Here is a 25,887-nt window from a genome sequence, read left to right on the forward strand (position 1 = left end):
AAACAGCACAAAAGAGTGAAACGGCACAACTGCATTGATAGCAATCAGAGCTGTTTCTTGAGCAGTAAATCATCTTATCAGAATGATTTCTGAAGGATCATGTGACACTGAGGACTGGAGTAATGATGCTGGACATTCAGCTTTGAATAAAGGAGTTGTTTTTGAATATATCAAAATAGATAACCGCTCTTTTCAATTGATATGTTTTGATGAATAAATACTGAGTGTAAAATCAATTTTAGACGTCAAGTTGAGTTCAGTCATTTTAAATTAAAGCAATGTTCCGGGTTCAGTATAAAAATTAATTAAATGTATCAACTTGATACCTGAAGAGAAACATTTCTCACTCAATAAAAGAAAAAGCAAAAAATGTAGTAACAGTAACACATAGCTTGTATTAAAAGTCTAAGATAATTTAAAAGATCATTATACATAAAAAAATACATAAGATTATGGGTTGTTTTTTTTTGCGTGATTTCTGAAACTATGGCTCATTTTCTTTAGCTCTTTTCTCTGTTTCACTATGAAGTTTGTTACAGCACTCACATGTTCATGTTAGTGAAAAAATAGACAGTGTATATTCAGTGTGTATGCACGATTGATGGATTTTACAGTTTTTTAAATGAACTAATCAACACTGAACTGACTTGAGCTGTATAATGACACTGTTTGCTTTTGGGTTTGATTTCTAAGTGATGAAATTAGGTATATTTACACTATAAAAATAAATGCAGAGGGGGTATAAAATAATGTATTTCATACTCAAAGCTAAAAACAAAATAGTTTTTTTATAAGTGAAAAAATTATGTATAAATGTTTTTACACATGGTCATTAGGTGCAGGTAATCAGTAAGTAAGCATGGAATGTCCGGTGTTTTTATTTTTTACTGCTTAAACGCTAAAAGTGGTACTTAAGGCCCACTCAGTGAAGCATTCACTCATATACCTATATAATCTTTAGACCAAATCTGCAAAACTACAAGCACATTACCTGCTTTAAACTCAGTTTTCAACTATAAAACTATTTTTTTATTTATTTTTTGCAAAACTCTAAAAACATTACACATATCATTCCAACCTAACAGTTTTTTTTTCCTTTTCTTTACACTGTAAATGGAAGTGTTTCCCGAATGGAACACAAGCTGTTCGTTCTGAATAATGTGTCTAATGTAGAGAACAGTGATTCGAATTTTGGGTCCAACTTTTTTTAAGGTCCAATTCTTGCTATTACTATAACAAACCATTAACAATGACTTTTCCCTCCATAAACTCATTATTTGCTGCTTGTTGTTAGTAATAAAGCAGTTGTTAAGTTAGGGATGTAGGATATGGTCATGCATTAATAAACAGGCAATATGGTAATAGTAAGAATTGGTTCTTATACTTAAATGTTACTGACATTTGCAAATGTTTGTTTTTCAGTTGCAAACTGAGTGTAGAGCAGATAATGAGTTTGCAGTTTTTTACACTTTTTTTCTGAAGATTCAGTATGAGTGAATAGTTTTAGTCAGCTGTTTTTTTTTAAAAAGTAAAAGCAAGTAATTGAGGAAGCTAAAAAGCAAAATAATGGTTTAGTGTGTGTGGGTGTATATATTTTCTCTTTTGGACTGCTCTTTATATACCTTGATTTCATATCAGTAGTTGTAGCTGTGTGTTTTTTTATTAATTAAATTGAAGAATGATTAAAAAAGAACAACAATTTAAATAATCTTATCGTTTGGTTTTCTAATTGTTGTACGATCCAAAACTATTGTCCATGCTGTGTTAATGAATTCTACAGAGGGTTGGAAAGAAGACATGAAAAGAGCATAATGCGTGTGTTTCAACGAGCGGGGCTGTGTTACGTGTCTACGTGTGCTCGGTTTAATGTCACACACGCTTAAGAAGAAGTGTGAAGAAAGAGAATGTGTGGAGCCGTAATCGTGCGAGCTTTGGTGTTACAGCACAGTGAGCCCTTTTAGTCGTCCCTCACTGACGTCAGCAGACCACAGTGTGGAATATATAGTGCCTAAATTCGGTGCTTGTTTTATTTTTTCATCATTTGTGTTTTTCCCTCTTCAAGAGAGCCCAGGAGATGGTGACGTGGGTCGTATTTATCAGCGTAATCAGCTCTTGTAGTTAATGAGGGCAATGATTCAGGTTCAGAACGGCCTCTCTGAAATTCCAGGTCACTGGTCTCAATGGATGTCACATGCGGGTGTATACGTGTGTGTGTCGTCCTCCATATTGTCCTCAGAGTGTGTCACAGTGACGTAGACAGGGAATGTTTAGGGAAAACGGTGTCAGGTGTTCTGGGCTGATTGATTATGAGAATCGTCTGACATTCAGCCGTCATGGGTCTCAGCTGAACTCGGTGGTGACCAAATTCTCATTACAGAGGTGAACTGAAAGAAAGCAGCTTCTTCTTTTTTGTCCTTCAGACCACTGATACGATATTCCTGGATTTTTATGGAAAAGCACTGAAGCTCTTTAAAATGGGAGAGGCAAGCCCCCCCCCCCTCCTCCGTCCTTTGTCTCTGATGCTCAGACTCGACTTGCCTAATGAAGCCAATGTGCCACAAAGCCCTTTCTTATTTTCATGGGCTTTAGCCAATTTTCGCATGATCATTGAGGATTTGCGCTTTCCAACAGCATGGAGAAAGACACAAAAAGACAGAAGCATATTGAGAAAATGGCCAAAGACGAAAAGCAACAACAGAAAGTTGGAGATTTTAAGACCGAGATGACAAATGTTAGCTGTGCATAACACTGTAAAGAGCTTTTGTCAGGCTTTGTGTGGTAACATTGTAGTACGAAATTGTCAACAAATAAATAAATGAAATAAAAAGATCTCAATATTTTAGTAGATGTTATCACTTACAATAAGCTGACATATTTTGCAGAGTGTTTTTGTGCTGGTAGGATCCTTGGTCAGTTTAGGCCTATCAAAGACAGCTGACTCCATTTTTATATACTTCTCTTTTTTCTATTATTTGGCTAGCTAAACTGGTTAAAATTGACTCTCTGGGGCATTTTTACCTTCATCATGGTCAGTTTCTTCTTAAATTATAAAATGCATGAGTCATTTAATCAATAAATTCAGTTGGAATAATAAGACACTATAGGGCTGTGACCAGTCAAATGAAACCAGTATTAAAAAAAGAAAAGAAAAAGAATGCAATGCAGAAGCTGCATCTGGGAAGGAATTTGGATGTTATTAAACAGACAGTTTGTTGCAACTCAGAGATGGCATGAATGCATTTACTCTGTAATACTTTAGAATAGGTAACACTTGTTAACTATTAACTATGACTTTTCTCTCAATATCTTTTTTATCTTTTTTATCTTTTCAATCTTTTTTTTTTTCTGCTGATTAATAGTTAGTAAGGTAGTTGTTAGGTTTAGGTATTGGGTAAGATTAGGGATGTAGAATAAGGTCAAGTAAAATAAGGCATTAAAATGTTCTTAATTAGCACTAATACATGGCTAATATTCTAGTAATATGCATGCTAATAAGCAATAGGTGTTACCTTTTTCCAAATGAATGTTGTTCAGTGCTTTGGCGCAATGTATTTTGTTTAAAGCACTATATAAATAAAGGTGATTGATTGATTGACCTATTCTAACCTGTTACCGAATAAATAATTATATTTTTAAAACGGTCTTAATATATTAAATGGGTTATCGATGCCTGTTTTACACAAGTTGATATGATTCTTTAGCTCTTAATTAAAAGTCTATAACATAGTTTGTTTAAAATTTCTCAGTTCACACTTTATTTTAAGGTCCAATTCTTGCTATTTAAAAACCATTAACAATGACTTCTGCCTCAATAAACTCCTAATTTGCCTCTTATTAATAGTTAGTAAGGTAGTTATTAAGTTTAGATATTGGATAAGATTAAGAATGTAGAATATGATCTTGCAGAATAAGTACTTTATAAGTATTAATAAACAGCCCATATGTTAATAATAGGCATACTAATAAGCAACTAGTTATTAGTGAGAATTGATCCCAATACTAAAGGGTTACCAGATTTTTTGAAAATAAGTTTTTATAAGCTTTCTACAAAAGCATTTGTCATTGCTTTATAACCTCCAAGCTCTCGGCTGGTCCATCATGAAAGCTTACACAATAAATGAATTGAGATTTTTACCTTTGGAACACTACTGTTCCATTCTGTGTTCACATTGCTATGCACGTGTTGATGTGTATGTGGAGTTTCACCAGATATTGCAGCAAATCATTCCTGGCAGTTCAGTTGCATGTGACAGAAACAGTGTCTGGTGCTGGACCCCCTCCGCTGTATTGGATAGAGCTCTGATACAGATAAACACCCTCCCTTCCATCTTTTTTTACATGTTTAGATGGTGTTTTGATTCATGAGCTTTCTGCAGTTCCCCTCACTGCAGTCTTCAGCTCAACCTAACAGCACCTTCAGGCCTTACAACATTCATTTAAACCTTTGACCATCTTTACTTAACAAATGGTTTATGTTTTATCCTTCTTTCACCTTTTACTCCTGGGGTCTCATTCTTGTCTGCCTTAACTGTTGTTATTGCAAGAATAAATACAAAAATTAGATTCTTTTTATGGTTATCTTTATTTTAAGGTGACATTGTTACTGTGTATTTACACAGATGATGTACATTTGAGTTTTGGGTTAGTTTCTTGTAGTTATTCATAATTAACTGATATTACTATTTAGTACATACAACGTGTAACCACAGAATGTCACATTGACTTTCAGTGTTACTGAAAATATGAGTGGTCAGTTTAAGTAACATTTATGTATATTGCACTTTATATAATAGAGGGTTATCAAAAATAATAAACAGGAAAATAATATCACAAAATGTGAGAGAGAACACAAAATAATATCACAAAATGTCTAGAGAGAACAATAGTGTCCTTATTCATCTCAGTTGAGTTCAGTGTCAATGTGGCAAAGTTCCACAGTGTCAGTGTTTCCAAAACTCACCCCCCCCCACCCCTCCAAAAAAAAAACTCGTAAAAAAAAAATTAATCGTATTGATTGTGACAGATATTTAAAAGGTAAGTATTCTTTTGCACAAAAATGGAAAATTTCATAGTATGCATATGCTGAGGTTGGTCCTGTCCTAGATGGGTTTAAAGACAGTGGGCTGACAGAGATGAATGTGGCGTCTCCCCCCGTGCTCTGCTACAGTGGCACCTTCCGCTCATATTCTCTTTACAGCACTGCTCACGCAAGACTATAACGCTGCCCTAACGTCACTCTAATAATCTCAATATGCATCACTGTACGTCAGTGAATCTCATTTAACCAATGATCGCTGAGACTGAACGGCTTCAGAAGTGCATACAGTACCAGCTATACGCATTTAAAAAAAAAACAGGGTTTTATTTGTATCTGCTGGTCATCTAGCATTGCTTTTCGTTTGTTGCATAAAGGATAACCCAGTTGCCACAGGCAGCAATGTGGAGCTTATTTACAAAGACAAAACTGTCCAGGGAAAAATTACATTCACGATCAGATGAAACTAGAACATAAATAATATGAAAACCACGAGCAGTGTGTGTATGAAAGCACTGTCATGCATGTCTTTGTAGTCTGGATGTATTTTGGGTTTTCCTTTCAGACGCTGTGTAAATAGGGGCTAAATGCTTGCCTCTTATCATCGTTGTTGAAATAGTTACTAGCTGTGAAGATGAGTATAAGTTCCCTCAAGCCTCCAGGGACCCATTTTTTTTTCATAGGCCTGTCTCTGACGTCAATGCCCCGGCTGTCCTGTGGATTGTCACAGCAGATGTTTAAAGAAAGAGAGAATGTGTGTGTGTGTGTGTGTGTGTGTGTGTTTGTGTAAAGATTGCAGCAGATGCCTGTAACCTTGCAAAGCAATACGTAGAGGAGGAGTTCAAAATCATAAGTTGTTGCGTTTGTGGGTTTTAAGTAAATGTGCATGTGGTTGTGTCTGTAAATAGGACTGGGGCAAAATTCTGCATTTGAATGTTCATTTGTATTATATTGTCCTCACCCTGAAAAAAGGAACCTACAAAGTGAAAAATACAAATCTGAAAACATAAAAAAAACAATAATAACAAAAAAAAAAAAGCATCACTGAATCAACATTAATACGTTATTTATACCTTCGAAACAATATTTATTTTTATATTATTTTCTTAAATATCCTTTAACCCTCAAACACAACACAGTGTAATGCAAAACTATACTTTATCATTCAGTTTCTTTGAATCCTAGTTCTACTTCCTGAAACACTGTTTTAAATGAAAATTCTACATCCTGTTTGCTACCTCATTTCAAATTCAGAAACTATGATGTAAAGGACGTGGCAGGTTGAGAGCGGAAAAATAAAATTAAAAGATGATAGAAATGTTGTAACCTAATAAACACCACTCTCCTTCTCCGAAAGCACTTTGCAGAATTTCACGATGCCATTCTTTAAATGAATTACAGGCAAGAAGTAACTTTTCTGTGTAGTCTGATACAATCAAATACAGTGAGGCTAAAACCTACAGAGCTCTATGTTCAAAATTCACACGCATTACGCATAGGCTACTCTCAAAATGGACTAACATATTGTAACTAAGACATGTTATATTGTTACATGTTTTGAAGATCAGAAAATGTTCAGAAAGTCCCCTAATTAATAGTTCATTTAGTATATATTTTGGTTAATTATCATGCTTTAAGGCCATCGGAAGGCATATTCTAAAACAGTCTATAAACAAAAGTCTGAGATCTATTTTGCATTTTTCTAATTTGCCACAAAATGTAAAAACTATTTACAAATATTAACAATAAGCAGAAAAAACAATTTAAGTGAAAAGTCGAGCTGAAATAGAATTTCTTAATTTGAAATTTACCTTTAAGAATTTATTTTTAAGAATGCTCTATATACAGTACAGTATAAGGCATCAGCAAAGCAGGCTTAAATACTGCACTAATAGTGTTAATATTCCATTTTGAACATAACCTCTATTAAAGTTATGAGAATGAATATTTAGAGTGTACTGCTTTTTTTCCAGTGGATAAAAATCTTAGAATTAAACATATTACAGTTTTAGCTATTACAGTTTTGTGTTTCTCAAACAATCCTTTTGGCCTGTTATCAGAATCTGTCTGTTTACAAAATATGACAAAAATTATAACATGAGATCGTACTTACAGTGGGGCCACTGCTTCTGTTTTGCATTTATCTAATTTAATACAAAATTTATTATAAATTATAAGCAATACAACATTTCAAATAATCCTTTGGCCCACTAACAATATCACAACACAACAAAGTATTTGACAGATCCTTTTGAATTCAGAAACATTTAATACTTTAGCAAGAATCTGGTTAAAAACCTTTTTTTTCCGTCTTCTTCTAATTTTACAGAATTTTTAGACAAAAAATGATTTTGTTACAGGATCCCAATACAACTATATGACATACAAATCTTCATTTCCAGCACCTCTAAGCTCGCTGATGTTAAGAGTAATACCACTTGAACATACAGAGTTTAGGAAATCCCTAAAAGCCGCATGACATAATAACCGCAGTCTGGTCTGGGAATATTTCCTCTGCCTCCAGGCTCTAAACACAGGGTGGTTAGAATGGGAAAAAGAGGTAGCTGTAAAATTACTCTTTTTATGTCTTGTCCCGACTGACATTTCTGCTTTACATTTTCTTAATGGATCAGCATTCATCAGCCCTGAGCTCCCAACCACGTCACTGTTGGTCTCCTCTGATGTGGCGTCTTACTGTGTTATAGGGCAGATTCCTTTATACAGTTTTTACCCTGTAATTCACTCTGCCAGGGTATACAGTGTGGTTGCTTGGTAAAAGCGATGAAGTGGTAAACTATAGAGCTGCCGTATGTCAAATCAAACAGACACAGGATCTCTGGTTTAAAAGTATTGTATAAGTACATTTTAATAGATTTTTTTCCCTTCATAATGTGAGAGAGGAAACGCATTAGGATTATCATACGATGAAAATTTGACTCGATGTGGACTTATTCCCCATGCGGTATACTGTATCATCTTATGGTGATGTCTGAGGTGTCATGTGTTAAATAAAGTACAATATACAATCACCCATCCATTCATTTTCCAAACTGCTTCATCCTGTGGGGTGCGTTTTCTGTACAATGACGTAACTCATTGCTTAACCAGTGCAGTATGATGCATCAGCAGAAAAATTAAAGCCTAACTAGCTAGTCAAAACGGTTTTACTAAAAAGTTGTAACTTGGTGGCATGTCCATTATTTGAACCATGTTTGTTCAACAACATATAGAACTGCTGTTAAAGGGATAGTTCACCCAAAAATGAAATTCTGTCAATAATTACTCAGCCTCATATAATTCCAAACCCGAAAGACAGCTGTGCCATGCAAATGCGTTTTCTACATTATTTACACTTTGATCTGAATAAAAAAAATGTATCCATGTGACGCAGCATATATGTGATACTCTCAAAAATGGTGCCAAGGTGATGTGGTGGAGACAAATTGTTGAATAAAGCTGTTTTTCTTTTCTTTGTGCACAAAAAGTATTCTCATAGCTTCGTAAAATGACTGCTAATGTTACATGGATTATTTTAAGGATGTCCTTGCTACGTTTCTGGACCATGATCATGTTAATTACATTGCTGTCTATTAGGGGTGTGAATTGGCACTGGTTTCACGATTCAATTCGATTACGATTATCATGTCAATGATTCAATTCAATCTGGTATCATGATGCATCACGATTATATCAAATTTGTTTTGTGCATTTTTATTAAATTATGTAAGCAGGCTACTTTTTAAAATAATGTTAATTAATTATTAATATTATATTAATTGATATATTGATTAATATAAAATTGATTAATTATTGTTAAGAATTGAAAGTAAATATAGCTTTTAAAACATGCAAGCAAATATAAAGTAATAAAGGGGGAGTTACAATTATCATGATCTAGGAGTGCTTTAAGTATCCGAAAGTTTACAGATTGGCTTATCATAGTTATGGGTTTTTCTTTTTTTTTCTTTCTTTTCTTTTGCCATTTGATTATTACTGATGAGATCATAGATAGTGGCAGCTTAAATAGGTTGCATTCACACTAATGCACAGATTTATTTCAACATATTAGATGTTTTGTCCTAAACTGAAAACAGAACTGATTGTTTACATCAATTTTGTATCATAAAAGCAGATGCAAGTCAAGTGCATTTAACCACAGCCACGAGCTTGAAAAACAAAGTGCATGAAAGTCTGTCAGTCCTTGAGCTTCATGAGCATCTAATACAGAAGCTAATTGCAGAACGGCAGATATTAAAGCATATCTAAAGTAAAAGACTAAAATAACAGCGAATGGAAGCACAGTCAAGCAATATGCGCATGTCTCACAGCGCATATTCTGTGCAATGAAGCCCGTCGCGATTGTCTATCGCACACATGTGCCATGTGTGGAAAATAAAATAACTAAGCTTTGCTTTTATAATAGAGAGTGCATTTAATACTTGCCTGCCATTTTTAATACAATGCGAATGACATCAGAAGGCTATAATCGATTATGTTCTATTACTGCATCGATGCAATGATTAATTTTTACACCCCTACTGTCTATGAGAGGGTTTGAGAGCTTCAAAGAATTTGTATTCCGAACATGAATGGAGGTCTTATGGATTTGGAACAACATAAGGATGAGTAATTTATGACAGAATGTTCATTTTTGGTAGAACTAGGCCTATAATCATGCCACCAGTAGGTGGTGGAGTAAAAAACAGTGTTGGGGGTAATCAGGCTAAGATTAATCCGATTACTTTTTGTAAGAAACTAGTGAAGAACTAGTGTTTTTTTTTTTTTTTTTTTAATGTACAAAATATCTGAGTAACACAAAAGTAATGTAATGCATTATCTTTCTACAAAATAAATAACAAAATGAGTGACACAATTAGTAACTTTTTTCATGGAGTTTAAAAATGGTTTAAAAGTATCTTTCCCCAACACTGATAATAACTAATATCAGATTATTTCATAAAAAGCAGTGCAGTGCATCTCTATATACATGTTTTTCATTCAACAAATTTCATCACAACATCATTTTTCTGAGATGCTGCTATAACAAACAAGGCATCTGAGGATTACTTCACTATTTTTGTTTGCTGGCATTTTCCTATTTGATGTTTGATTCATTGTAAGCTCTCTCTCTCTCTCTCTCTTTCTCTCTCGTTCTCCTGGATTTCCTAATGTGCATACATGCATGTGTGTTCTTTAGAAATGGCACTGATTTTTTAATACGCTATAATATAGTAGGCTATAGAATTAAATAGAATGGAGGGTATAGAATGTATTGCATATTAATTTGCTTATTGTGCCCAAGAGCAAGTTCACTTGTTATACTAACTTCTAAACACAGGTCAAGAGCTGCAGTTCTGACCACACAAGTTTGCAATGCTGTTTGCCATTATTTGTTGGAACTATGATTTCAGGAAACACCAAATCCTTGACCTATGTAGGGTTTGTTTTTTGGGAACACACCCCTGGACAGATGGCCAGTCCATCACAGACCAAACATCGTATTGCATTCTGTGTATCATTCGTTCTTTCATTATTTAATTTAATATTGAAAGTAGAAAAAAAGACTCAAAAAAAAAAAAAAAAAAAAAAAATCAAGAATTCAGTTTAATTTTTAATTTTTATTTTCAGGGGTAGAAAAATGAATAAACAGCTTGAATATTTGATTTCTACACATGCATAGGGATGAAATGCCCCTCTCTGCATGACAGCCGAAGATCAAAGTGTTCCATTATCAGTTCTACCGCAGTATCACACAGCAGAATAATAGTCCTCCTCTGCTGCAGTTGTATGGATTCTTAATGCATTCATTCCAACTACATTTCATCTTCATTAATCAAACAAGCAGACTAATGAATAGCTTGACACAATCATACAAAGAAAACAAAACAAATACTTACTGAAATGTATGTATGAAAGCCTTTAATGACAGCTTCAAGATGCCTCCTGTACGGAGAAACTAGTCGCATTTATTGCTCAGGTGTGATTTTGGCCCATTGTTTCACACAGTTTCCAAATCTTGAAGGTTCTGTGCCTCTTATATTAACTGTGATCTGTAGTTCTTACTTTCTATTGAACTCAAGTCAGATGATTGGCTGGCCATTCTAGCACTTTTTTTCTTTCTCTGAAACCAATTGAGAGTTTCCTTGGCTGCTTTTGGGATCATTGTCTTGCTGAAATGTCCACCCTTGTTTCATCTTCATCATCCTGGTAGATGGCAGCAGATTTTTTTTAGCAAGAATGTCTCAGTAATTTTTTCTATTCATCCTTCCTTCACTCATATCATTTTCGTCAGCGCCACACCATGATGATTTTGGGGTGATGTGCAGTGCCGTTTGACCCCCAAACAGTGTGTATTATGGCATCCAAAGAGTTAAATTTTGGTCTCATCTGAACAGACTATATTCTCTCAATAGGGCTGCGAATCTTTGGGTAGACAGCGATTTGATTTGATTCACAATGCAAAGTTTTTCGATTCGATTCAAGAATGATTTTTGCAAATTTAGAACGATTCAGTTCGTTTCAATTCACAATTAAATTTGATTAGATTAGACTATAACCATTTGATTCTGTATCCTTTAAGTGCATTCACAGGATTATTTAAATGCTTAGTCAGGAGGCAAATTACACAGCAACCTTTATGGTTAGAAAACCGTAAGTTAGAGGGAAAAAACTAATACTTTTGTCCAAAGTTGGATGATAGTTTAATGATGCTATGGCATTGCATATGTAAAAATATATGTAAGCCAAGATTTTCTATAAGAATATTAAATACACTGCTGGACAATAATCAATCATTTGTAATCTATATTTCTTTCCTAATGGCAATTTTATGATTGTTTTATATACTACAAACATTTATTATTATTTTTTTTGCACAGAATAAGGTAGAAAATAAACCTCATAGTTTCTGTACTGTAATAAATTATGTCAATTAGCACTGAATCTGTAAATTGTAGTTATTTATGGTGTTTATTGTTTCAGTGCAGTCTGCTTTTTATTCACATAACACTTCACCTCATTTTCACAAAATAAAATACTATAGTAGCTATTTAACTTTTCCTCTCCATCTGCGAATGATGATTCTGAGAGACAACGTGCCCAACGTGTTTGCTAAAGCAACAAATGCTTTACATTCATCTTATTATCAGATAATCCTTGTGCTCTTAATTCAAGGTTGTTGTAAATGCTGTGGCTATTTTAACAGTTTCCTTCATACAGTCAGTTCAACAACATTGTTAAAACACATTTATCATTCAGTGAAACTGTGCATATGCTTTGGACACTTATGTTTCTGCTCCGTCTATGCAAAAAATAAGCAGCTTTCAACTGCTCAGTTAATGACGTCGGTAAGATTCTGAGAGCAATTTAAAAACTACAGAAAAGTAAAGCTACTTCACTTTAACCTTACTGGCCACGAGTCCTAGGAAGAGATCACACATCAGCTGCGTAATAGATGAACGGAGCTTGAGCACAATCCTGTGACAGTCACAGGCAATAAACAGTGGTGTGTGTGAGGGATAGATGTGAGGCACAAACACTGTTTAAGGTCTCCATTAAATCGTGCTTGTAGTTATTTAATGTGTATGTATTCATACGATTCTTAAAGTTTTAAATTGATTACTGTCCGAGATCACCGGTTAAAAAAATCATGTTTCGAGATCAATGCATTGCATCGTCAGGGTTTGTAATAGATGCATCGATAATACGAGTGAATCGTTACACCCCTATCTCCCAGTATTTCACAGGCTTGTCTAAATGTTGTCCAGCAATCTTGTTATGCCTTTGAAAAATAAAGAGAAAAAAAGAATGCGATGCTGGCGCATGCCACAAACATGAACCACAGTGAATACTTGTATTTTAAAAGGCTTTATTTATATTATTTGATGTTAAATCCATCATATAAGTCACTTTGGAATAAATCACAGTAGGCCTATGTATCATTATAAAAAAGCGACTTTACAGTCTGGAACTATGGTAGGCTGTAACAAATTATTTCACAGACCCCCTATAACTTTAAGAACCACTGGTCTACACAGAAGAAAACCCTGTCTAGACTCTGCCCAGGTACGAGTTGTGTCGAGCTATTCATTATTCTGTTTGATGAAAAAGATTCAATGTATTTGCCATAAGTACATAAAAAATCCCTACAACTGTAGCAGCGAAGGACTATTATTCTGCTGAGTAATAATGCTGAAGAACTGATGGCGATCAGTTTAAACTTTGGGTGACCAATCGGTAGAAAGGGATGTTTAATTTCCGCCCACGTGTAGAGATCGAATATTCAAGATTCTCTACCCCTGAATGAAAAACTATTTTTAAGCTGAAAATTTGCTTTCATATGCTGGGCTATTCTGCTTGTCTGTAAATAGTAGCTTATATGCTTATTATTAATAAGATGTGTCCTCCAGTGTCTTAGTAGGATACATTAAGGTACGTAAAACCAAAGTCACACTACACTTTGAGTAAACAAAATTAGTTTGGATGCAGCAATGATTGTGGTATGATGTCATGCTCTGCAGCATCTTTTAAAAGATGTATATTCAATACATAAACAATAATAATTTTAATTCTTGCAGACGTGTTATGAACTTTGAGAAACTGTGAGAAACTGCTTTAAAAATGTTCACATTGACACACATCCTAAAAGCTATAATTTTCTAAGTTATTTAAACAAGACTCACATTACAAAAAAAAAAACTAATGTGTTCTCTAACTAGTTGCTTTGACTAGACTACAAATTAACTACAAATCTAATAAATTAACCTTGTCTGAAAATGCATAGTTCTTACCAGTTGAAGAAACAATATGCAAGCTCTTATTTTCTCCTCTGACTCAAGAATCTGAATGCTCAGTCACCAGATGAAGAAATATTTCTAGGTTTTGGAAAGTGTGGGGTCCAACAGACGTCAATGGGACGTCAAAATGATACAGGAAATCCTTTGAATAAACCTCAGGGTAAAAAAGGATTCTGGAAAAGAAACCCAACTCCTGTAATAATTACAAAGAATTGTGCTGCAAACTTGTGCATGCTATACTAAAGCAATGAACTGAAACATGAAGGTTAAGGTGCATTATTGACTCAAGATGACATAAACAATACCAGTGTAAACAGAGATTTAGCATTAATATTTATTTTTATGCATGATTTTGGCAAATGAAAACATCTTGGTTACATATTGTAACCCTCGTTCCCTGAAGGAGGGAATAGAGACGTCACGTCGGTGACTGACGAATTGGAAATCTCGCTAGAGAGACACACATTGGCATGCGATGATTGCATCCAGCTGGCGCTGATCACAGTGCAAAAATATAAATAGGCAGCAGATGCACCGTATACTCAGCTTTTCGCTGAGGAGCTGAGCCGTTGACCCGACTGCTCAACAGAGGTACAGCAGCCGTGGCAACGGGATGTGACATCTCCGTTCCCTCCATCAGGGAACGAGGGTTACAATACGTAACCGAGACATTTCCTTTCAGTCAGTCACTTTCGACATCCCGTTGGTGACTGACGAATTGGGAATCCCTACCAAAGCTCCATGAATGCTTCCTTTTCCAGTGTCCTGTGCGACCCACCTGTGCCCCTTTTGGTGTAGGCCAGGGCTCGCAACAAGGAAGTCGGTCACTGTTGTCGTAGCACTACCCACTCAGTGAGATTAGATAACACTGAGAAAACTTGCCTGTTCCACTTGGAATAAGAATGATTCCGAAGCCCCATCCTTCCTAAAGGAGGTTTTGGAAGCACTTACACATATGAACAACCGTTTAGGTGCATACTGAAGGATTAGAGGTGATTGTAACCCTCTCGGGAAATGGCAGAATTCATTAATAATTCAGTGGGCAGAATTCAGTAAGGAGACAGCTGTATGGAAAAAGCTGTTCCTGAGCCTGTTGTTCCTTGTCCAAAGGCTCCTGAAACGCCTCCCGGAGGGCAGAATATTAAACAGTCTGTGGCCAGGGTGAGAGGCGTCCTTAAGAATGCTGCAAGCTCGACGTAGACAGCATTTTCTCTGGATGTCCTCAATAGTAAGAAGTGGTGTCCATGTGATGCTTTGGGTGCTTTTCACCACCCTCTGCTGTGCCTTGTGGTCAGCACCTGAGCAGTTCCCATACCAGACTGTAATACAACTGGTCAGGATGTTCTCGAACGCACAGCGGTGGAAGTGTTAGTAGGTTGGCTGAAGACAACTGCTTCTTCTTCAGTGTCCTAAGGTAGAAGAGGTGGGGGTGAGCCTTCTTGACCAGACTGGAGGTGTTTTTGGTCCAGGACAGGTCCTCCGAGATGTTAGTTCCCAGGAACTTGAAGCTGGAGACATGTTCAACAACCATCCCGTTAATGTGGATGGAGTCATGTGTGCTTCCTTTCTTCTTCCTGAAGTCCACAATGAGCTCCTTTGTCTTACTGATGTTAAGGAGCAGGTTGTTGTCAGCACACCATGTGGCCAGGTGTTGAACCTCCTCCCTGTAGGCAGTCTCATCATTGTCTCTGATGAGGCCAATCACTGTTGTGTCATCTGCAAACTTAATGGAGTTGGATCTATGCACAGGCTTGTGGGTGTAAAGGGAGAAGAGGCATGGGCTCAGCAAACAGCCCTGTGGTACGCCGGTGTTAAGTGTGATGGTGGTGGTGGTGGAGCAGGTGTTGCCTTCATGCTGAGGTCTGTTAGTCAGAAAGTCTATAATCAAGTGGCAGAGGGAGGCGTTACATCCATGTTTCCAGGTCATGTGGTCAGCTTGAAGGAAATGACAGTGTTAAATGCTGAGCTGAAGTCAACAAACAACATCCGTGCATATGTGTTGTTATTGTCCAAGGGTGTGAGTACCGAGTGTGGCCCTGTGCATACTGCATCCTCTATGCTTCTTTTACTACAGTAGGCAAATTGGTGTGGGTCCAGTGTGGGTGGGAGGCAGTTCTTGAGGTGTGCTATGAACAGTTACTCAAAGGACTACATAACATTAGGTGTGAGTGCGAGTCCCCAATACGCATTAATCCACAAATGACTTAAGCTATTTACTTTTTCAATGTGGCTGACACTCCCTCTGAGTTCAAACAAACCAATATCCCGGAGTAACTGTTTGAGTACACTGACTGAACTGCTGTGAAGAGAGAACTGAAGATAAACACAGAGCCAAACCAGATAACGAACAATAGACTTGTTCACAAGTCAAGAACCGTTTCTGTCAGACGCATCCGATTCGAGAACGGAGGAGCTGATGATACTGCGCATGTGTGATTCAGTGTGAAGCAGACTGATACACAGAGCGCCTGAACCAAACTGATTCTTTTGGTGATTGATTCTGAACTGATTCTGTGCTAGTGTTATGAGTGCGAGTAAACCGAAGGCTTGAATCAAGGGCAGTCATCGCCAATTACGCCATTAAGTAGAGCGCAAAAGAACCGATGAACCGTTTTCTTCATCCGGTTTATTGAAATGAACTGTCCGAAAGAAGTACTGGTGAGCTCTCGGACTAAATCTAAAATATCTTAAACTGTGTTCCAAAGTTAAACGGAGGTCTTACGTGTTTGGAACAAAATGAGGGTAAGTTATTAATGACATTAATTAAGGCTTTAAAGCATGTTGGCACAGTTGCTTGGGTGAGGGACAGGTTGAAAATGTCTGTGCAGACCCCTGCAAGCTGCTCTGCACATGTACTAAGCACACATCCAGGAATGCAGTCGGGACCAGCAGCCTTGCGTGCATTGATCCGGCTCAGTGCAGTGTAGACATCTGTGGATGTGAGTTTGAGCAGTTGATGGTCTGCTGAGAGTGTGATCTTGGTGGCCGTCTCCTTGCTATCAATGTTGAAATCCCTCAGGTTAGCCCTGGATTTGCTGTAGGTCTGAGCGTCATCTGATCTGAAGGCAGTGTTGCTGCCTTTCAGCAGGAGTCGCACCTCCCTGTTCATCCATGGCTTCTGATTAGGGTACGTTGTTATCTGTTTCTCTGTTGTAACACTGTCAATGGTGGTGTTGATGTAATCCAGTAGAGAGGAGGTATAGATATCAATTTCCGTGTGAGAGTCACAGGCAGCCTGAAAAGCAAACATACTCGTTTGTGTATTGAAACCTGTCCTGAAGTAAAGAGTCTGCTCCTGTTGACCCCACTTTTATGGTCCTCACTAATGGCTTCACAAGGTTGTTGAGGGGTGAATACTGAAGGGGTGAGAAACAAAGGTGGTCAAACTGTCCCAGGTGGGGTGGGGGGTCGCGATGTAAGCTCCATCAACGTTTGTGTAAACATGATCCAAAGTTTTGTCTTCTCTAGTGTGGCAGGAAACATGTTGATGGTTAAAATCACCCGCAACAATAAAAGTAGCCTCCAGGTGAGCAGTCTGTTGTTTACTAATGGTTGCATGCAGTTCATTCGTAGCAAGCTTTGCATTAGCATCCGGTGGAATATAGGCTGCAGTTATAATGATGGAAGTGAACTCTCGTGGCAGATAAAAAGGTCTAAACTTAACCATGAGAAACTCTAGGTCAGCTGAGCAGTGTCTCCCAAGCTTTGTTAACATAAATGCACAAACCACCATCTTTGGAGAGACGCTGAGCCTTGCAATGTGTATGAGCTGCCATCTTGGTCTTAGTTCCGCCACGTCTTGCTGGTGAGGGATGGTGGAGCTTCACAGGATCACAACGAACTCTCTGAAGCGGTTTTAGCAAGCAGACACTAAACTGAGGCCTCTCTGTGCTTCTACCCATTTGAGGTGAAAACACAGGAGTATACCACTTCAAAATGAAGGCTATAGAACCAAATTAATTTGTTGGGGGTCACCCAGTCCGCAGCTCTACGAATGTCTGTCAGTGAGGCACCATGAGCCAGTGCCCAGGACAATGCAATACTTCTAGTATCTAGTAGTAGAGTGAACTTGCAACCTGAACGGTCAGGGAACACCTTGTGCTTGGTAAGCCAGGGTGATGACATCCACTATCCATTGGGCCATCCTCTGCTTGGAAATGACATTCCCCTTCTGCTGGCCTCCGTAACAAACAAAGAGCTGTTCTGAGGTCCTGAAGCTTTGTTTCCAATCCACGTACAATCGTAATGCACGGAAAGGATAAAGCAAAGCAAGGGCTGGGTCTGCCTCCTCCGGGGGCAGTGCTTGCAGGTTTACCGCCTGATTCCTGAAGGGAGTAGTAGGAGCTAGGGCCTCAGGATTACCTGGGAGTCAGCCGGCCCAAACTCTATGCATGATTCATCAATCGAATTTGCTCACAGGTCCTCTACCCTCTTGATGGAGGCCAATGGAATCAGGAGCAGAGTCTTCATTGAAAGAAACTTCAGCTCAACTGATTGCAAAGGCTCAAATGGGACCCATTGTGGTGGTTCAAGCACCAGAGATGGGTCCAAAGAAGGTATATAAGGAGGTCAAGGAGGGTTCAACCTTCTGACCCCCCTAAGGAACCCAATGATCCAGTCATGCTTCCTCACTGTTCTCCCCTCCACGGGGTCATGGTAAGAAGATACCAGCCGGTGATGAAGGCCCTGTACCACAGCATGGCTCGAGATTTCTTCTAGGTGAACTTCTGCCTGAAGACACGTAAGGTCTGACCATGGGGTGAAGGTTAGGCTGCAGGCCAGTATGACTTGGACCCAGTGAGTGTGGTGCTACCACGCCCACTTCGGGATTCGGCCATGGAGTTGGTGCTGAAGCTGTCTCATATGATGCAACCCCAGCTGTGTGACTGCAGCAGCAGCTGCCAAATGCCCCAGGAGCCTCTGAAATTGTTTCAGTGGGACCGCCATCCTGCCTTTGAATAAATTTAAGCAGCTCAACACAGACTGAGCACCTTCCTCTGTGAAAGAAAGAGATCATGTGCATTGGGGAGAGATAGTTTTTTTCCCAGATGACCCGAAGTCCCAACAGGCTGATGTGGTCCAGTGAGGTAGAATGCAGAGACACATCTCGGGCAGCTCATGGACTGACCACAGTGGGATCTGAGTGTGTTGTGCAATCAAGCTGCCACCTCCCGCTCTCTTTCGTGAAGCTAAAAAGGACTTAAACTGTAGTTCATCAACTGTCCACTAGAGGCTGGCTGAAAAAGGGAGACAATCCCATAGACTCCCCATGTTAAATGCCGAACTTTACAGTAGAAAACGTGTACAGCTTGGTACAAAAAATATTTTGGTCTATGTAGCTAATTTTACTGTAAATTTGAACTGTGAGGGGGTGAATGTTTTTAGGACTCATCCATTTGAATTATATTAAGCCTTGAAGTTCTGCATAATTAAGGGCATGGCGACTTGATTGACTGTGGATTGCCTCTGCTGACACTGCCGTTGAGCTAGGTGGGCGTGGCTTTAGCAACCAGCTCCCGCCTCTTTGCCCATTTTCGATTATCCGAGAGTGATGCATGGTGACGTGCTGCCAAGATAGCAACGTCCCACCCACTTTGAGCTTAAAAAATGCTCCTCTGAAGCCTACGGGTGATGTCACGGACAATACGTCCATGTTTTTATAAAGTCTATGGGTGCTTTTATGTGTTTAGTTTTTAGTGCAGTAGCTGGGTGGGGACATACATGTGAGAGAGAGTGTTAGAATGAATTTGTTTTTGTGATTTCCTCTTTCATTTAAGATGCACAGTGAGGAGACACAAGTCAACTGTTGGCTACCTGAAGCACCTAAAGCATTTCAAGCTATACATTTCAAGAAATGTACACATTTTTTTGCATACATACATACACACATATTATATATATATATATATATATATATATATATATATATATTTATTTATTTATATTCAAAAGGCTATTTATAAACTATTGATGTACTTTAAATATTCTCTGTGCTGTAATTGACACTGTGTTGGCTGGGTAAACTTGGACAATATACAGGTGATGTGATCCTTTACACATTAAGGTTTCTAACAAAAATGTACAAACAAACACAGAAACCACATTAACTATCCTGGCCTATGTTTAATATTTTCCCGTCTTTGTTCCCCTCCATTAGATTTAGAAATGCATAACATTGGGTCTTCACATGGACAAATATGAATAGAAATGACTTTTAGTAATGGAAGAATAGCTATATGTATATTGATGATTAAATGGTTAGTTCACCCAAATATTAAAATTATGTCATTAATAACTCACCCTCATATTGTTCCAAACCCGTAAGACCTCTGTTCATCTTTGGAACACAGTTTAAGATATTTTAGATTTAGTCCGAGAGCTTCCTGTCCCTCCATTGAAAGTGAATGCATGGTATACTGTCCATGTCCAGAAAAGTAATAAAAACATCATCAAAGTAGTTCATGTGACATCAGAGAGTCAGTTAGAATTTTTTGTACCATCGAAAATACATTTTGGTCCAAAAATATCAAAAAGTACAACTTTACTCAGCATTGTCTTCTCTTCCGGGTCTGTTGTGAGTGCGTTTACTGCAGTGTGGTGATATCCGGTTCGCGAACGAATCACTCGATGTAACCGGATCTTCCTGAACCAGTTCACCAAATCGACACTCTGAGTTAAAACAAACCAATATCCCGGAGTAATTCATGTACTCAAACAGTACACTGACTGAACTGCTGTGAAGAGAGAACTGAAGATGAACACAATGATTGACTCATTCTCGAGTCAAGAACCGTTTCTGTCAGACGCGTCCGGTTCGAGAACCGAGGAGCTGATGATACTGCGCATGTGTGATTCAGTGTGAAGCAGACTGCGACAAAAGAACCGGTGAACCGTTTTTCTTCAAGCATTTTATTGAATCAAATTGTTTGAAAGAACTGGTTCACAGAAAAGAACCAAACTTCCCATCACTACTGGTGATCCAAAAACCGATGCAACTTGATCTTGGCTCGAGAACGAGTCAATCGTTCAATCGTTATCTGGCTCGGCTCTGTGTTCATCTTCAGTTCTCTCTTCACAGCAGTTCAGTCAGTGTACTGTTTGAGTACATTAATTACTCCGGGATATTGGTTTGTTTTAACTCAGAGTGTCAGTCATGTTAAAAAAGTTAACAGCTTAAGTAATTTGTGGATTAATGTTTATTGGAGACGCGAACCGTTTCAAACGATTCAGTTCGATATGGTGAACTGGTTCAAGAATATCCGGTTACATCGAGTGATTCGTTCACGAACCGTATATCACTACGAAGACAATGCTGAATAAAGTCGTAGTTTTTGCTATTTTTGGACCAAAATGTATTTTCGATGCTTCAAAAAATTCTAACTGACCCTCTGATATCACATGGACTACTTTGATGATGTTTTTATTACCTTTCTGGACATGGACAGTAAACCATGCATACACTTTCAATGTAGGGGCAGGAAGCTCTCGGACTAAATCTAAAATATCTTAAACTGTGTTCTCAAGATGAACGTAGGTCTTACGGATTTGAAACAACTTGAGGGTGAGTTATTAATGACATAATTTTAATATTTGGGTGAACTAACCCTTTAAGTCTATGTGCTCTGCATCTCAGAATCACATACGATCATGTAAAAATCAAAATGATATATTTTGAAAAAAGTTTGTAGCTCTTTTCAGATCCACTATAAAAGCTAATCACAGCATTTTAATTGTAGATTGGGAGCAATACAGGATATTTTGCATTTGAGAAAACACAAAAATTACACCTGGACGTTATGCAGATTTATAAAATTATTATTAGTAGTATGGGATTTTAATTACATTTTAAGGTTTGCAGAAGAAAAAAAAATGCAGACGAGGGTTTGCACAAAATTTATACAATATCTGAGTGGTCTTTTTATAGTTTATATATTCATATAGATATACATTTTTGGAGGGGAAAACGCTGTTGCTGCAGGAGTAGTTTGTCATAAGTAAGCTGTGCCAAAACGAAAAACGGAGGATTGTTCTCAACCCACAGTACACACACACACAAACGAGTGCACTCTCTCTCTCTCTCTCTCTCTCTCTCTCACACACACACACACACAACACACAGTCATTGACGCGTGCTGACGTCAGTGCGCGTCAGTCAGCAGCAGCAAACAGTTGATTTCTCCAGCTCTGCCGTCTGCCTCATCACAATATATGCGGTGGTTTATGGCTCCTGACTGCGTGATTTATACGCACAAACGGTATTACCAGAGTCAAAATACCCTCGGTGACTGTGAGATCCTAGAAGCCAAACAGTTCCGTACTGTATGTACTCAGAAGAACCCTATGCACCAACTTGTCTTAATGACGGATAATGGCCTCTAGTGGAAGCACACATGAACACCCATTTGTCCTTACACGCTGCTTTCATATTAATTCCCCAACGTCCTGCCTCGATACTATAACATAAGAGGATGTCCAACCCTGAGAAATGACGCCCCCATTACCCCCTTGAGCAGTGGGAAAACACACTACAGCAGTCCGGAGCAGAGCAGCTGCGCCAGAGTGCGGCGCAGCCGGGGAGGAGATACGCGAACGCCGCCGCTCTCAGTACCGTTCTCTGGCTCCACTCGAGACGAGCCCTCTTCTTTTCGCCTCTTGCCTTCATTTCTCAACGTTATACAAGGAGAAGAGGACAGGGCGCGCCTGTATACTGGACGTAGACAGTAGCCTACCTTGCGCATACGGGGCGCGTAAAACACGGCGCTCCACACAGACTTGACGCGCTTTGATGTCATCCGGCGGTTCAGGGTCGGATCGTATAATTTATAACAGCGGGTCGACATTAAACTAGACGCATATCATATCAAGAGTTATCATTACTCGCTTGCAGTCAGACATGGAAGATGGTCCGCCTTCCACAAGCTGTTTCCGAAGGTTCACGGACTGTTTCCTTGGCTCAAGTAGGTATACTTATTATTTCCCTTGCGTATAAGTAATTAAGGGTGTCGCAAAGTGTAACGTTTTTGTTGCGCACTTGCACTACGTTGCGGCTGCATATTGGCAAACTTTAATTTATTTTCCAACGTGAAGTTTGCCTGGCAATATTTGCGCAACAGCTGCAAGATAGTGTGAATGATTATGCCCTTTACAGTTTCGTTGTTTATATAATTGTCTGTCATCACCTGTTATGTGTGTTTATATTAAGTTTTTAGTGCAGTAGCTGGGTGGGGAAATACATGTGAGAGAGGGTAATGTCTCGTCATTTGAATTAAGTGTTAGAATGAATTTGTTATTTTTTTTTGTGATTTCCTTTTCCATTTAAAATCGACAGTGAGGAGACACAAGTCAACTGTTGGTTACTGGAATGCAAATTGGCCAGTATATTTTTTATTTATTTATGTTAAGTAATATAATGCAGCAGAATGCCAAGAACTGCATAGACTTGTCCTGTTTGTAAAAATAAACAAATAAACACATTCCCCTTGTAATCAATTTAGCCATTGATTAGGCTACCAGTGAGCGGCATATTAGCAGTATTTACCCTGTTGTTATATATCTACACTTGCTAATAGTACTATTACATCACATAGTAAGCAGATTTAGAAAATAGAAATAACATGAAGGATCTTTAAAACCCTTTTTTTAGATGAAGCAAGACTTGTTGGATGTTACATATGGTTTTAGTCTCAGTGTCTACTGTCTAGAAATACATATTTGGAGATATATGAGCTGCAATAATAATGTATGCGCATTTCAGAGATTTTTTGCTTCTAACTGTACCCATACATTCACTACAAGTGTATTAATTGCTTATTTTACATCTGGTATTAAAATTTCATGTAGAATTTTGCCTAAAAGTTCAAATGCACATACATTTGCTACCATGCAAAGACATAAAGCTTGGTTGAGTGTTCCTCTCAATGCAAGAATACACAAATAACAATTGTTAAATGATTTTGAAAGAAACCACATTGAGCAATTGCAAAGATGTTTCTTGTTGCATGCATACTGTTCGTAAGGTTAAGCAGTAAACTTTATATAAAGCTTAATATTTCCAAGTTAAAGCTTAAATAACATAGTCCATTAAAAAAATATAAACTATGTCAGTCACTAAAAAAAAGTAGTTAGATGGAAAATAGGGAACCATACTGTTGTCACAATGTAAAGATGATAAACAGTTAAAGGCCACACTTAATCAGTGCTCTCTGTTGCACACTTTGATCAGATGCCACAGTGATCAATCAAAATGAAAATGTTTAGATGAAACCTGGAAGATACTTTTTTTTTTTTTTTTCAGAGCTTCATGTGCAGATTAATTATTTGATGTAGTCCTCAGTGCATAGTAGCTTAAAGTGTGCGTGCAGGACTACAATGTCGAGATGTTGTTTCGGTGACCTCTGATGGATATCATGACAGAATTAGCATTGACTGCATTGACATGAGAGCACAGTGTAAGCTGTGTGCCGTGCTGCTGATGACAGGTAAGCAAGAATGTCACAGGCTTTACTGAGGAAGGGTGCCATTTATTGCAGTCTCAGTGGATACAAGCCAAATTCATTCTACTCATATCGTAGAGCATTTTCTTTAAAATGTTATAGGCAAATAACGGGTATAAAAGGACAGAAAAATAGCTCTCTATGAACCTATCCATACAGTAATATATAAACATTCAGAAGTACAGTGTGTTTATTTACGGTCTTTATTGTCATACTTTCCAGAAAATAGACTTTACACATACACACACACACACACACCCATATATATATATATATAATCAATATAATAGTCTTAATTGGTTCGCTTCAGAATCCAGATTTCTTGTTGTAAATCAAGTGGTACTGGAATGTAGAAAAAAAAAACACATTAAACTTTATTAATATTACTGTTAACTGCACAAACCTTATAACAAGGCATAGGCTTAATAAGAACACTGCTATTTTAATTTTACTTTGCTGATGTAGTAAGAGTGTTTGGTTTCCAAATGTTTTATGAATTACGATGGTTTCATACTGTCTGCAGCTGATCGTTTGTGGCACAGAACACACTGGTCTGCACAAACCATGTTTATTCACGTTACAAGTCAAGCAGTATTTTATTGCAGTCTGGGTTGTATTTTTCCTTACTTTGTGTAGTTTTACTCATGGTTTTCAAGCATATCATGCAGCCTCTCCATGTTGGCATCTGCCCGAATTTAACTCATTTCTACCTGGTGACAGATTAATTTGCTTCAAAATATTGTAGATTCTGATTCGACTCGTGGTCTTTGCCATCAGAAGCACAGATATGGCGAATACATTTAGTTGCATTTAGTTTTTAACAGTGACAGTGTTATTCCTGTAGTCCACAAATTAAAAAAGACCCACAGCCTATTTTTTGTTCTATTTTATTGCAGGAAAGAGATTACAATAAACTTTAATTCACAACCTATAAACTATATGTGAATGTTGCACTACATATTTGTATGGGTATTTCAGTTTTTATAAGACATAATATTCTGAACTGACAGGAAAGTAGAGGAGGGAAAGGAGGAAAAGGCCCGGGACATGACACAGGCCGCATGATTTAGCTGCTTAACTACATATTAACGGAGAATCTCCTTCCAAATCCATATCAGTCAATAAGAATTGTATCAAAATACTAAATCTGGAAGACAAAAATGTTATTTTAGATGAGTGTTACTGCAGTGCTCTGTGGTAAGAGTGCTGGAGTGTGGTGGTGAAGATGTTCGGTGTGTTGAAGGGAGCTTGCGGCTGGTGTGTCATTGCATCTCTCAGAGGCAGTGCTGAGTCCGGGCTTCCTGCTGCTGATGTCAGCAAGATCACCACACGCAAACACTGGCAATACAGCATTGTTTTCTACTTAGCATTTTTTGGCAGGTATCTTTTTTTTTATTTAAAATTGACAATTTGTATTATTATGTAAGTCTCGTTAAATCACGCAAACTGAATCACTCATATGCAAATTGATCGCAACTGCTGCAACAGATTAGATCTGAAAAAGTTGTTCTGTTTTATGACAGTGTATTATCAGAGTGTCTGGGACAAGTCATGCTACCGGTGG

At 37.8% G+C, this 25,887-nt stretch overlaps 1 protein-coding gene across 2 annotated transcripts in view; it reads left to right on the forward strand.

The window, feature by feature from the left end:
• Positions 1-25,887, forward strand: part of LOC113057330 (cAMP and cAMP-inhibited cGMP 3',5'-cyclic phosphodiesterase 10A-like) — a 67,536-nt gene that overhangs the window by 17,325 nt on the left and 24,324 nt on the right. The window contains exon 1 of one of the 2 annotated variants that reach the window (XM_026224683.1): positions 21,556-22,787. The exons of the other annotated variant lie outside the window; for it this stretch is intronic. Within the exon in view, the coding sequence (XP_026080468.1) occupies positions 22,724-22,787 (64 nt within the window). The 5' untranslated portion in view covers positions 21,556-22,723. Of the gene's footprint in view, positions 1-21,555; positions 22,788-25,887 lie in introns of those variants that run through there. 2 annotated transcript variants of the gene reach the window in all.

The sequence above is a fragment of the Carassius auratus genome, chromosome 38 (assembly GCF_003368295.1).
Source record: "Carassius auratus strain Wakin chromosome 38, ASM336829v1, whole genome shotgun sequence".
NCBI classification, from domain to species: domain Eukaryota; kingdom Metazoa; phylum Chordata; class Actinopteri; order Cypriniformes; family Cyprinidae; genus Carassius; species Carassius auratus.